The sequence below is a fragment of the Sinocyclocheilus grahami genome, unplaced genomic scaffold, assembly GCF_001515645.1.
Source record: "Sinocyclocheilus grahami isolate Dianchi unplaced genomic scaffold, SAMN03320097.WGS_v1.1 scaffold100.1, whole genome shotgun sequence".
NCBI lineage: Eukaryota > Metazoa > Chordata > Actinopteri > Cypriniformes > Cyprinidae > Sinocyclocheilus > Sinocyclocheilus grahami.
In genome coordinates, this window is record NW_015505279.1 from 383,794 (window position 1) to 396,425 (window position 12,632).

Sequence of the window (12,632 nt, forward strand, 5' to 3'; positions counted from 1 at the left end):
GTCTTATCATAGTATAAGAGACCCATTTTAAGCCATAACTCAATTTTGACACAATCTGTAGTTATTATTATTGCCTTTGTAGCACAGAATTGAAGTATGAAAAATCAGTCAAATGATTTTTGTGCTTGTCTGCGCAAAACTCTCTGCCACGACGCTGTGGATATTAGCCAGGGTGCTGCTATGTGGTTGCTAAGGTGTTCTGAATATTTTTAGGGTGGTTACTGCTCACTGCTCCAAGTATAAAACTCCCAAGACTGTATATTTTGGTCCCTCCTTAAATGTACACAACCATTAAAATGTGTGGGGTCTTAAGATGTTTATGTTCACCAATGCTGCGTTTATTTGATCAAAAATACAGTAAAACTGTAATATTATGAAATATTATTAAAATGCAATTTAATCCTGTGATCAAAGCTGGATTTTCAGCACAATTCCTCCAGTCTTCAGTGTCACATGATCCTTCAGAAATCATAATAGTATGCTGCTCAAGAAACATTTATTATTATCAATGTAGAAAGCCGTTTAGTATTTTTTGTGGAAACCATAATACTTTTTTTCAGGATAGAAAGTTCAAAAGAACAGCGTTTATTTGAAATAGAACTAAAAAAAATTTTTTTGCATCAAAAGTCTACTTACTTAGAAATGTAATATCACACTTTTCCTCAACATGCTGCATAATTAAAATGTTCACACCTAAAAATATTCTGGCTTCAGTACAAGTTGAGCTTAATCATCAGCTTTTGTGGCAGTGAGACACTTACAATGCAAGTGAATTGGGGACAATTTGTAAGTGTTAAAATATATTTAATTTAATAGTAGGGCTGCACGATTATGACAAAAATCATAATTGTCGATTATTCCCTTGAAATTGTAATTGCGATTATTAATCACAATTTACATTGGATGATGTTTATACCATTGTTTGATGCAACTGCATGCCGTATTTTCAACCTGGTCTCATGGCAAAAACGTACCCGGGGGCACATTTTCGCGAGACGCGAAACACGTACCAATAAGTACATATCACTGCAGTTTCCAAAAGAAATGAACACTAAAGGCAGTAAAACTCCGACACCTTTTATTCCTTTTCACACACGTTTACAGAGTTCCGATTAATAAAGTGTCATATTCGCACAATTACTTATACTTAAAAATAAAAATTTTAATATGTGGGAGATTTGAAAACTGATGCTTTTGAACGTTAGCATCACACATATCCAGCTTCGTATCAATGGGTTTTCATCGACGGTAGGTTTGTTCGGCAGCTCACGGAGTACGGAGATGTACTTGAGAGGCGAGGAGCTCCGGTTCGAATCCTGTGTAACTACGGTTCGACAAAACGGTTCAAATCTGCAAATAAGTAAGTTCAAATGACACGGTTGCATCAATAAATGCGTTTTTATATCAGTTTTGCATTTGTTAACACTATCGGGCAGGTTTAGGGTTGGGTTTGGTGTAGGGCATATTTCCAACACGATAGAGCATTAACTTTTAGCGACAGTCCCCGGATATTTGAACTCTAAACCGCCGCAATACGTACCTGAAGCAACGTAATAAAAACAGCAATACGTACCTATATCAACGTTAAAAAAACGTGCCACCGTTCATGTATTGAACCCGTGTTTTAGCGCCACTCAGTGGACATTTCTCTTTGAAACTGCGGCGAAACATGCAGTAAGGTACGTAAAAACGGTGTTGCAGAAAAGCACCCAGAGGTACGTATTTTTATGAGACTGGGTTGCGTACTTTTATATGAAAATAAACAAGCTGAAAACACTCTGACTGAGAAACCTTTAGTGCTTTTCTATAGTATTAAGCCTCAAATGTCAAATATACACCGGATTGGTTTCTTCTTTAAATTATAAAAAAAGTTAAAATATGAATGGTATTATAATGTTATACTAAAACCTATAATGAAACTGGAATATTCTTTGAATAGCTCAGGTTGGGGTTTGTATGAGCGATAGTTTGATATATATGAACAGTCTCTGATGCTCTAGTATCGTTGTATCTATGTTTGTACCAGCTTTATCAGTCTCGTTGTTATGAGGAGGAGGATGATGATGATGGTATAAGACCTGCCTCCCAGTTCCGGTCTGTGATCATTCATCATTTATGGTGCTTTGAGCGCTTGCCGTGCTGTTTGATCGCCTGCGCTGTGATTATGCATCACTCCGTCCTTATGTAACGTTATATAACTTAACCACCCACATCACTGCAGCTGCACCACTGAGAAGTGGGTGATAGTACATTTCATGGCACGCTTGCTTTTTTGAGATTAAAGAGTTCATTGTACTATGAATCATGCTGTACATATCAGAGCTCAAAACCTGCACTTGAGTCAGAAAAGAGCACTTATTGAAACGACTTGTTCTGAATATACTTGAATATTTCTGATCATTGTTGAAAAGTTTAGAGTGCTTTACTTTACACTTTTGCTGATTAATCCATGTCAGTGCTTTAGCAAAGTCCTGTGCTTCACTTGTCTGCGTTTAGATCATCAAGACTGTCTTGCCTCATGGGTTTAAGTGTGTTACTGCAAACGTGATTTGGATTTTTGTTTTCTTACAAGCTCAGGGATGGGTCAGAATTATTTTAGAGTTAAAACAGCATAATCCAGATGATGATGGAGTTTAAGCTGTGACCTTTAATATTGATTTAAAGACTGTATTGGAAAATAATGTTTAAACCTGTAATGCCTGACAAATGAAATGATAGTAAGAATTTTTTTTTTTATCAAAGGCCCAAACTGAGCAAAATATTTAATATGGTGCAGTTGCTGATATTTATATGACCATAAACTAGGATAAAATTCTGATAGCCTTTGATGTAAATCAGTATAACAGACTTTAATATGACCTAAAATACATATAAATATCAGTTATCACTTAGTATCTCCTAGAGGTGTAATGGTTTAGATTGCTCACGGTTCAGTTTGGTTCACGGTTCTAGGGTCACGGTTCGGTATGTGCTACAGGTGCATCTCAATAAATTAGAATGTCGTGGAAAAGTTAATTTATTTCAGTAATTCAACTCAAATTGTGAAACTCGTGTATTAAATAAATTCAATGCACACAGACTGAAGTAGTTTAAGTGGTTCAGTTAGTCAATTTTCCAGCAGGATTTGGCACCTGCCCACACTGCAAAAAGCACCAAAAGCTGGTTCAATAACCATGGTGTTGGTGTGCTTGACTGGCCAGCAAACTCACCAGACCTGAAGCCCATAGAGAATATATGGGGTATTGTCAAGAGGAAAATGAAAGACAAGAGACCAAAAAATGCAGATGAGCTGAAGGCCGCTGTCAAAGAAACCTGGACTTCCATACCACCTCAGCAGTGCCACAAACTGATCACCTCCATGCCACGCCGAATTGAGGCAGTAATTAAAGCAAAAGGAGCCCCTACCAAGTATTAAGTACATGTACAGTAAATGAACATACTTTCCAGAAGGCCAACAATTCACTAAAAATGTGTTTTTTATTGATCTTATGAAGTATTCTAATTTGTTGAGATAGTGAATTGGTGGGTTTTTGTTAAATGTGAGCCAAAATCATCACAATTAAAAGAACCAAAGACTTAAACTACTTCAGTCTGTGTGCATTGAATTTATTTAATACACGAGTTTCACAATTTGAGTTGAATTACTGAAATAAATGAACTTTTCCACGACATTCTAATTTATTGAGATGCACCTGTATTTTCAGGAAAAAAAGGACTATGGTCAAATAAAAATAAAGAAAATAATAACAAATAATCAAACTACAAGCAACAGCGCAAATAAATACAATAGAGCAAAGATATCAATTAAATAAACCTTGTGTTTCACGTGTTTAATAGTAATTTTCAGGCTCAGAAATGTCAAAATAAACAAATGTAAAATAACAGTGCATGTTTCACTTTATCAATTAAAGACCAATCCTTGTTGAAGTTACAAAAACTATTCAATCAAGAGAAGTGACATACCGAGAGTACTGCGATGCGTTTCATGGGTAGTGTATCGCGGTTTTCGGTTCGGTTTGAATATTGTTACACTTCTAAAGTCTCAAAATAATGTCTTAGTATGATTTTTGAATGCTTAGTTTTATGATTAAAGATCTGTAGTTTGTTTTATTGTGGGGGACAAAACATATAAGGCAATGCAATACAATGATGATTGAGAGATGAACAAATAAATGTTCAGCAAAAGTCTTACTTTTTTTTTTTTTTTAACATGATTTTACTAAAAAAAAACATTTGATTATGTCCAGGCCTTTGCGTATCAAATATGACACAGTAGGCTTTATGGAGTTAAAGGCATCAAGCAGAAATGCAAAAAATAAATAAATAAAATTGTTTTCGAACAGGTTTCCCAAATTTTCCCACCATATGTCACTGGTTGATCAAACTGACTCACGGTGTTAGTTATAACAACACTGGATTCAGTTTTATGTAAAGCCAAATAAACTGAAAAGTAGTTTAACATCAAAAAATACTGACATCACATTTAACTGTGATCATACCTCAACATGATAGAGCAGCAGATGATGTTAGTCTGTGCATGTGTGCGCTTTTTCTCTCTCTTTGGGCTAACCTGGCTCAGAGAACGTCAAACTCCTGTGAACCCATCAGGTGTTGAGTGTCAAACTGAATGAGTGATTGCACAAACAGATGGACTCACTCGTGTCGTTTTGGGAGAAGAAAGGAAATGGCCTTGAATTAGCCATTCCGCCCGTTTATGACCAGCGTTTTGCTCCAGACACATTTGAGAAAGCAGAAAGATCAATCTTGTCAATTAGAGATGGGACTGAAAGCCCACTTCCTGCCAGACTGACTGGTCAGACGCAGCATGCTGTCCTCAAACGCCGCACCGCCACCACACGGGCCGAGTGTGTACATGTGGAAACAGCTGTGTTGGCGTGTGAAGCCACTGGCACAGGTAGCAGTCAGGGTGTGAGGGTTCCTTCAGGTCTGCACCGCTGGAGACTCTGACGCTGAGCGTTTCATCTCGGCTCCAGCGGTTTCATATTCTCTGCCTCCGCTTGGCTTATTGATCTGGAAGCCAGCAGGCGGGAGGTCTCTCATCCAGCCCTCCATTTGGGCACTTTGCTCACTGGCGCTGGAGAGGATCGAGTCCTGTGGTATTGATCAAAGGGAAACGCTGTGTGTGTGTGTGTGTGTGTGTGTGTGTGTGTGTGTCGGCATGTCTGGATCCAACATACTGCTGTCAGAAGAGGATGAACAATCCAGCTGAGATAAGAGAGAAAGACGGAAGAGTGTATTCGATTATAATTAACATTCAGTGCAAACTACACATTAAATTACACATTTGAAGTGCTTCACACATGCAGCATGGCACATTAAATGAAAAAATAGAGATGAAAAAGAAATTTGCACATGCCACTCACATCTTTTTAAAAAGCGCAATATAAAAGTCTTTCTCGGTCAATCAACCTTCCAGGTTTAGTGCAAGCCTGAGGAAGGTTGATTGACTTACACATTACTAAGCTAATAAAATTGCGTAAGAATGCAAGTTTGAGTAGTGTGTGAGATTTATAAATTTTTTTTAGCTTAAAGCAGATTTTAAATGATAATAATAGCATAATGATGTTACTACAACACATGCATCTTAAACGTGCATCTTTAATTAAGAAGTTGACTTGATATTTGATAGAATGTGGGTTTTTAATGGACAATGTTGATATTTAGAAAGCAGGAAGACCATGTAAAGTTTGGGGTCAGTAAGATTTTTGTTCGAAAACAAATGCATGCTTTTTTTCAGCATAAAATTGGATCAAAAGCCATTTATAATATTAACTTTCTATTCGTCAAACAATCCGCTGCACATTGATGATAATAAGAAATGTTTCTTGAGCAGCAAAGCAGCATATTAAAATGATTTCTGAAGGATCATGTGACACTGAAGACTGGAGTAATGATGCTGAAAATTCAGCTTTGATCACAGGAATAAATTATAGTTTAATATATATTAAAATAGAAAACTATTATTTTAAATTGTAATAATAAATCACATTATTACAGTTTTTACTGTAATTTTTTTTATCAAATAAATGCAACCTTATAGTGTGCAAAAGAGAGTTTTTTCAAAAACATAAAAAAAAATAAAAATCTTACTGCCCCCAAACTGTTGAACAGTATCTTATGTTACAAACATTTACTTCAAATTCACCTCCAAAACATTTGTAAACAAAGTGTGCCTCACCTGTGTTCTCACTGGCAGCTGGACAGAAGTGAAGGTGGAGCTAAGACAGGCACATTTGTTGACCGATGCCTTTTCGAAATATCAGGCAGATATCAGCCAATTAATCATCCTGGCCAATATATCAGTGTATCAGTGTATAATGTGCAGTATAATAATAGCACACAAACAGAGACAGTGTTTAGACATAATCTCTGTCTGATCTGTTTGGGAATGATCCAGAGTCATTTGGCTGATGCTGCCATTATGATTTATGAAGGCAGATTGGTGTGTGTGTGTGTGTGTGTGTGTGTGTGTGTCTGGAGATGGAGAGGAGAGAGTCGTGTGAATGAAGCAGGAAGCTGATTTCATTACACACAGTGAAGCAGGTTCAGGCCTGATGAATCCCCATGTCCAATATGGAAATTCACTCCACTTTTTTTCCCCCCTGCGTTTTATTAATGTTTTATGGCAAACCCATTTCAGTGAACAGTAAATAAATACACGGGTCTTGAAATATTGATTTGAGTTGAATGTTTTTTTTTTCATTATGCGTGAAGGAAAAACTTGTATCATGTATAATTCATATCTTTATATGAAACTAGCACATCTATGAAATAGTTAGGAACTTGGTTACTGTGGGCTTTAGTCAGGTTTGCGTCATTATACAAAAATATTTGACCACAGAATTACTCAATTGACCATTTACAGTCAGGTATTCCAGAGAGCCCTGTGATAAATATAGATACACAGTTAGTCAAAATAAAACCAAAATCACAGCAAGGCTTATCACATCACACAGGCTGTGGTTTAATTGTAATTTTACAGTTGTTGTTGTAATATTAATAATTAATAATTAATTTGAGTATACCAATAGTAATATTTTGTTTTTATTTAGTCATGTTTATATTTTTATTTTGTAATACTAGCTATTATTCTTGTTGGTGGTGTTTAATGTTTAAATGTTTGAAAATGAATTAAATATTAAACATTTGTATTTAATTGAATAAATACTCTTTTCTATTTAATAATAATAATGATAATAATAGCAACTTATTGTTGTTGTTTAATGTTTAAATGTTTAGAAATTAATGAAGACATCCATAGATATTACAATAAATATTGTCATTTTTATTTGATATTTTATGTACATAATCACAAAATTTTAGCCAACTTGTGCAGCCTTACAAATTCTTGTTTTAAATTGTAATTGCAATTTGATTTTTTCCCCCCCCAAATCGTTCAGTCCTCATGCATAGGGTGGGTTGTGTTTATGGTGGATTGGTGTGGTGGCTTTGTGCTTTTATTAGAGGAGTATGAGCTCAGAGCTGATCCATGACTCATTCACCCCTCATTACGTCCCACTCCTTATCTCCCCCTACGCGCTCTCTCTCTCTCTCTCTCTCTCTCTCTCTCTCTCTCTCTCTCTCTCTCTTGGATTGGGGGATTGGTTGCTGTAGGGGCGGGGTGAGCTCTCTCACAGACTCTGCTGGGATTGGCTGATTGGAGCTGTGTAATTCAGTGTGACTGTCGTTGGGTCCTCCCCGCCTGCCCCCCTCGCTCTCTCTTTGAGGCAGCGTTCCAGAGAGGATATCTGCTGCTCACAGGCAGGACGGGATTAACTCAACAACTCATCTCATCTGCATATAGATGCTCAGGGAGAGCCAGACGCAGGGTCTTCACACACTCAGGGCTTCATACACTCGCTGGAGAAACTCGATTTGGACTAATTGGACGTTCACATTGCTGGTTTGTTTTGGCAGAAGATGTAGTAGAGTCTGATAGGAGACCTCGGAGCTGTGTAAAGTTTATTTAGTCGGTGTGTTTGGTGTGGAGTCGCTCCTCAAGCGTGCGAGATGCCGTCTCGCGAGTCCTATGTTCTCCGTAAGGAGGAGAAGTCTCTGGTGCACAAGGCCAAGGCAGAGGGCAAGGAGCAGGGGATGGTGGCCGCTGCTCTGGGGATGAAGATGAGTCCTCAGAAACCTCCGGCCACTCTCTGGCAACCTCTCAAACTCTTTGCTTATTCGCAGCTCACGTCGCTGGTCCGTCGAGCCACGCTGAAGGAGAGCGAGCGGGCGCCCAAGTACGAGAAAGTCCACAACTTCAAGGTAAGGATCCGCAAAGGCTCACGGCCTGCTTTAATGGGATTATTTTACTAGAAATCATTGTTTGCATGAAGACATTGTTAAAGTCTTGACAAGAGGAATGTGTCAAGTTTTTGCCAATTTTTTTTTTGTCAAGATTTTCTGAAAAAGTTTATTTTTGTTACCCGATTGGATTTTTTTGTTCTTGTTTTATACGTAAAGCTCAGTTTGAGTTGTCCTTAAAACAAGAACAAAAACTATTTGCTTATGGGATAAGAAAAATAATCTTGGTAATATTTACTGATATATTTTTAAATAATATTGGTAATATTATTTTTTGTGGTCTGTTAACATTTTTGTGTTTTTCGCATTTTCAAAATTATCCAGTTTCTGTCTTACTTTTGATTCATAAATTATGTTTTTGTGATATAATAGTCTTGAAAAAAGAAATACTGCACTGTTTTGTCAAATAAAAAATAAAAAAATGAAAGAATTTGTATTTATTTTATATTTTATAGTTTATTTGTGTTACTTTGTTTCTTGTTTAATGCATAAATCTTGGTTAATTAAGTTTGATTTGTGCTTAAACGAGCAAAAACGATTTGCCACTGGGATAAGAAAAATACACTTTAGTATTTTTGGTATATTAGCAATAAATAAAATTGGTAATATTATTATTTATGGTTTATCACCTTTTTGTTTTTTTGCCTAATGGTCTCAATTCCATCTCAATTCTACTATGATTCATTAAAATGTCGACTTTGTTGTGTTGTTGTGACTCACTTTTAGAGCGACTATATCATAGCACGTTATGCAAATTCTCCCCAAATGTGATTTAAATCCGTCCCGAGGGGTGTGTTGTTGCCGTGGCAGCGAGTGCAGGTTTCTGGAGACGTTGGAAGAGTTGAGATGCTGTAAGCCGTGAGTCTGTTTGAGTCTGTTTTGGGGTTATTTAGAGGCAGTTCAGCCAGAGGCTCTGAAAAACAGATCTTGTGTTTGCATGAGAGAGGAAGGGAGCGCGAGGGAGGTTGTTTGGGGTGACAGATGGAGCGATTAGGAACTGATAGAGGATTGGTAAACATAACAGCGTTTCCTCGTTTGGTTTCTATCATCAGCAGGTAGTGCCGGCCCAGACCCCCAGACCCCTCTCAGCTTCAGTTTGTGTGTAGAGTCAAAACCTCACAGACTGCTGACTCCACCAAGAGCTCTTTCTGCTGCTTGCTTTCTCTCATGCTAACGTTTTCCCCCTTGTTGTTGCATGATAATTGATGCTCAGATACTAGATAGTGACTGGTTTCATCAGCAGTACAGTGAAAATTACTTCAGATTCAAGTTATTATTGTTAGAAACATAGAACCATCAGTGTTTACACTGAGCATTCATATACTAGACATGGTGTATTGAGATAAAGTACAGTCATTTAAAAAATATTAAAAATATTAAATATAAAAATAATTTAATATTCTTAATAAATAATACACTATAATATGAAAGTGAAAATATTGTTTTAATTAAAATATTATTTATATATATATATACTTGCACAATTGGTAGCTGACTAAATACTTTTTTGCCCCACTGTATGTATGTATATGGGGTGTATATGTGTATGTAATAGACATGTATTATATTTTAGATAATAAATTAGTTGTTATATCTTTTTTGTTAGTAAATGATAATAATGTTAAAATAATATTTTATTAACAATTTAAAAAATATATTAATTCATTAATAAGTGATATTTAATTTCCATTTATTTCTGTGTTAAAAATTTTAATAATTATTTACTGCATAAATAAATACATTTCTTAAATAAGAAATAAGCCTTTCTTTTGATAATCCAGTAAGCATCATGCTTTTCTTTGTCCTCTTTTCCATAAACCGCTAAATCCCCACAGTTCTGTAAATAATGAATCATTTCAATTCCTCAGACCTCTTTTATATGTAAATAGGGCACTTCTCATGTTGATGTCAGTGTGATGTACAGTGATTTCATCATCTACTGTAAGATGGCTCTTCTGTTAGGATGGTAAACCCTGGCAGTTCCTACAGGAGCTCAGAGAGCCAGCGGGCCCATCCCGCAGGAGCTTTTATACGTGTCTGATTGGATGAGCTGTTACTTGGTGGAGAGCAAGAGAGCAGGGCTTTCCTCCTGATTAATGCCCCCCCCCCCCCCCCCCCCCCCCCCCCTCTCTTTCTCTCTCTCTGTCTCTCTCTCTCTCTATCTATCTCTCTCTCGGTCTCTGTCTCTCTGTCTCTCTTTCTGTCTCTCTGTCTCTCTCTCTCTCTCTCTCTCTCTCTCTCTCTCTCTCTGTCTCTGTCTCTCTCGCTCTCTCTCTCTCTCTCTCTCTCTCTCCCTCTCCCTCTCCCTCTCCCTCTCTCTGGCTGTTTATTAATTGTGATTGGATTAAACAGCAGTCAGATTTGACACTTCTCTAGTGTCTCTAATCACACATTCATCTTTATTAGCAGGTTTAAACAGCTCAGAGGAGCAGAAGTTGATTTGTATGTCATTGTGTTTGCGTGTTGTCTTGCAGGTGCACACCTTCAGAGGGCCACACTGGTGTGAGTACTGTGCCAACTTCATGTGGGGACTCATCGCTCAGGGAGTCAAATGTGCAGGTAAATCAACACACGCCCAATGCAAAAGGACCGTAGAAAACTTGGGTTACACTTTATTTTAAATTTATTATATCTTTATTATTTTATATTTACATACATTCACATAGAGACTCAGTCGGTTTGGAAAACAATCTTAAACAAAGGTTCCTAAAGGTTTTTTTTTACAGTGATGCCTGTAGAAGAACCATTTTTGGTCATTCAAAGATCCTTTCGGTGAACACTTCTTAAAAGAACCATAATTTTCTTAGTGTGAATATAAAGAATATTTTGTGGAATGGAAAGATTCCATGGATGTTAATGGTTCTTTTATTTTCTCAGAGCGTAGGTAACATGGTTTTGACCAAATGCAATGTTAATACACAGTTATGTCTCTATTACATACTAGTTATGCCTACAACTATTTTTTTTAATTATATTTATATTATTTAATATTTTGATAGGTTTGTAATTCACGCTTTAACAAAAGTTCCAAAAGGGTCTCTTTGCAGGAATGTTATTGAAGAACCATTTGGGGTTCACCGTAGAACCTTTCAGTGAACATTTCATAAAAGAACCATTATTTCATAGTGTGAAGAACATATTAATAATCTAACAACCACTATAAAGAATATTTTGTGGAATGGAAAGGTTCTATGGATGTTAAAGGTTCTTCATGGAACCATAGATGCCAATAAATAACCTTTATTTTCAAGACTGTAGGAAACAATTCGAAAAGGAAATTATTAAGAAAACAGTTTACAAAATCAATTAAGATGCTGGCAAGAAAAAAATCGAATAGTTGTTGGTTCTCCATGATTATAAGGGTGATCAATGATATGCCCTTGTGTTTATAAATGTAATGTGATTTGTGTGTCGTTAAAGCTATTAACATCCACCCCCTGAACCCTCTCTAAAGTGTTCACTAGCTTCTCCTGATGACATTAGGACAGATTTGGGGGGGGGTTCCTGCACATATCTCAGCTGTGATGCTCATGCAGAGTTGATTATGTGTTTATTCACACACACGATCAGCGCTCATCAGGTCAGTGTGTTGCTCTGGCGGATGTGTATGTGAATGCTCATTAACCTGTGGAGGCAACATAGACTGGAAACAGACTGAATGCTGAAAGGAGAGAACATTATGATGATAACAGACAGATGAAGACTTATGTTTTATTCCTCATTTAGAGATACAGTATTTTAAAAGGATGTGCCTCCACTTTCAGCCATTTAAAGTGGGATTGAACCATTTTGTTTAATTTATGCATGCAATGTTTTTCATGAATAGTTGTTCAAGTGCTATAATTTATCATGTTTTAAATAATCTTTGATTATTTTGTTGCTAATATAGATTAGTCTTTGTTTTCATTATCATGTTAGATATAAAATATCCATCATTTATTTATGTATTTATTTATTTTAAATACATTTTTAAATACACATTAGGAGTTCTAATCTCTGTTTAATTCACTTTTTTTTCTTTGAGGAATGATATTGTGGTTGGTTGTTTTTGTTTTAATGATTTATTTATAGGATGATGTGAGTGACACATATGTTTTCATGAACTGGCTTCATGAATAATGCATAACTATTTTGAAAGCAGCTTGTGTTCAAAATCCCTTATTCTGAGACCATTTTACGCTACTTGTATCCACCTCCTTTTCTCACCTCTACTCATATCATTCTCTCTCTCTCTCTCTCTCTCTCTCTCTCTCTCTCTCTCTCTCTCTCTCTCTCTCTCTCTCTCTCTCTCTCTCTCTCTCTCTCTCTCT

General features: G+C 36.5%; 1 protein-coding gene across 1 annotated transcript in view; it reads left to right on the plus strand.

Annotated features, from left to right (window-relative positions):
• The first annotated feature begins 7,743 nt into the window (after positions 1-7,743).
• Positions 7,744-12,632, plus strand: part of LOC107588230 (N-chimaerin) — a 22,267-nt gene continuing 17,378 nt past the window's right edge. Inside the window, exons 1-2 of the mRNA XM_016276260.1 lie at positions 7,744-8,283; positions 10,797-10,881. Coding sequence (XP_016131746.1) covers positions 8,032-8,283; positions 10,797-10,881 — 337 coding nt within the window. The 5' untranslated portion in view covers positions 7,744-8,031. The remainder of the gene's footprint in view (positions 8,284-10,796; positions 10,882-12,632) is intronic.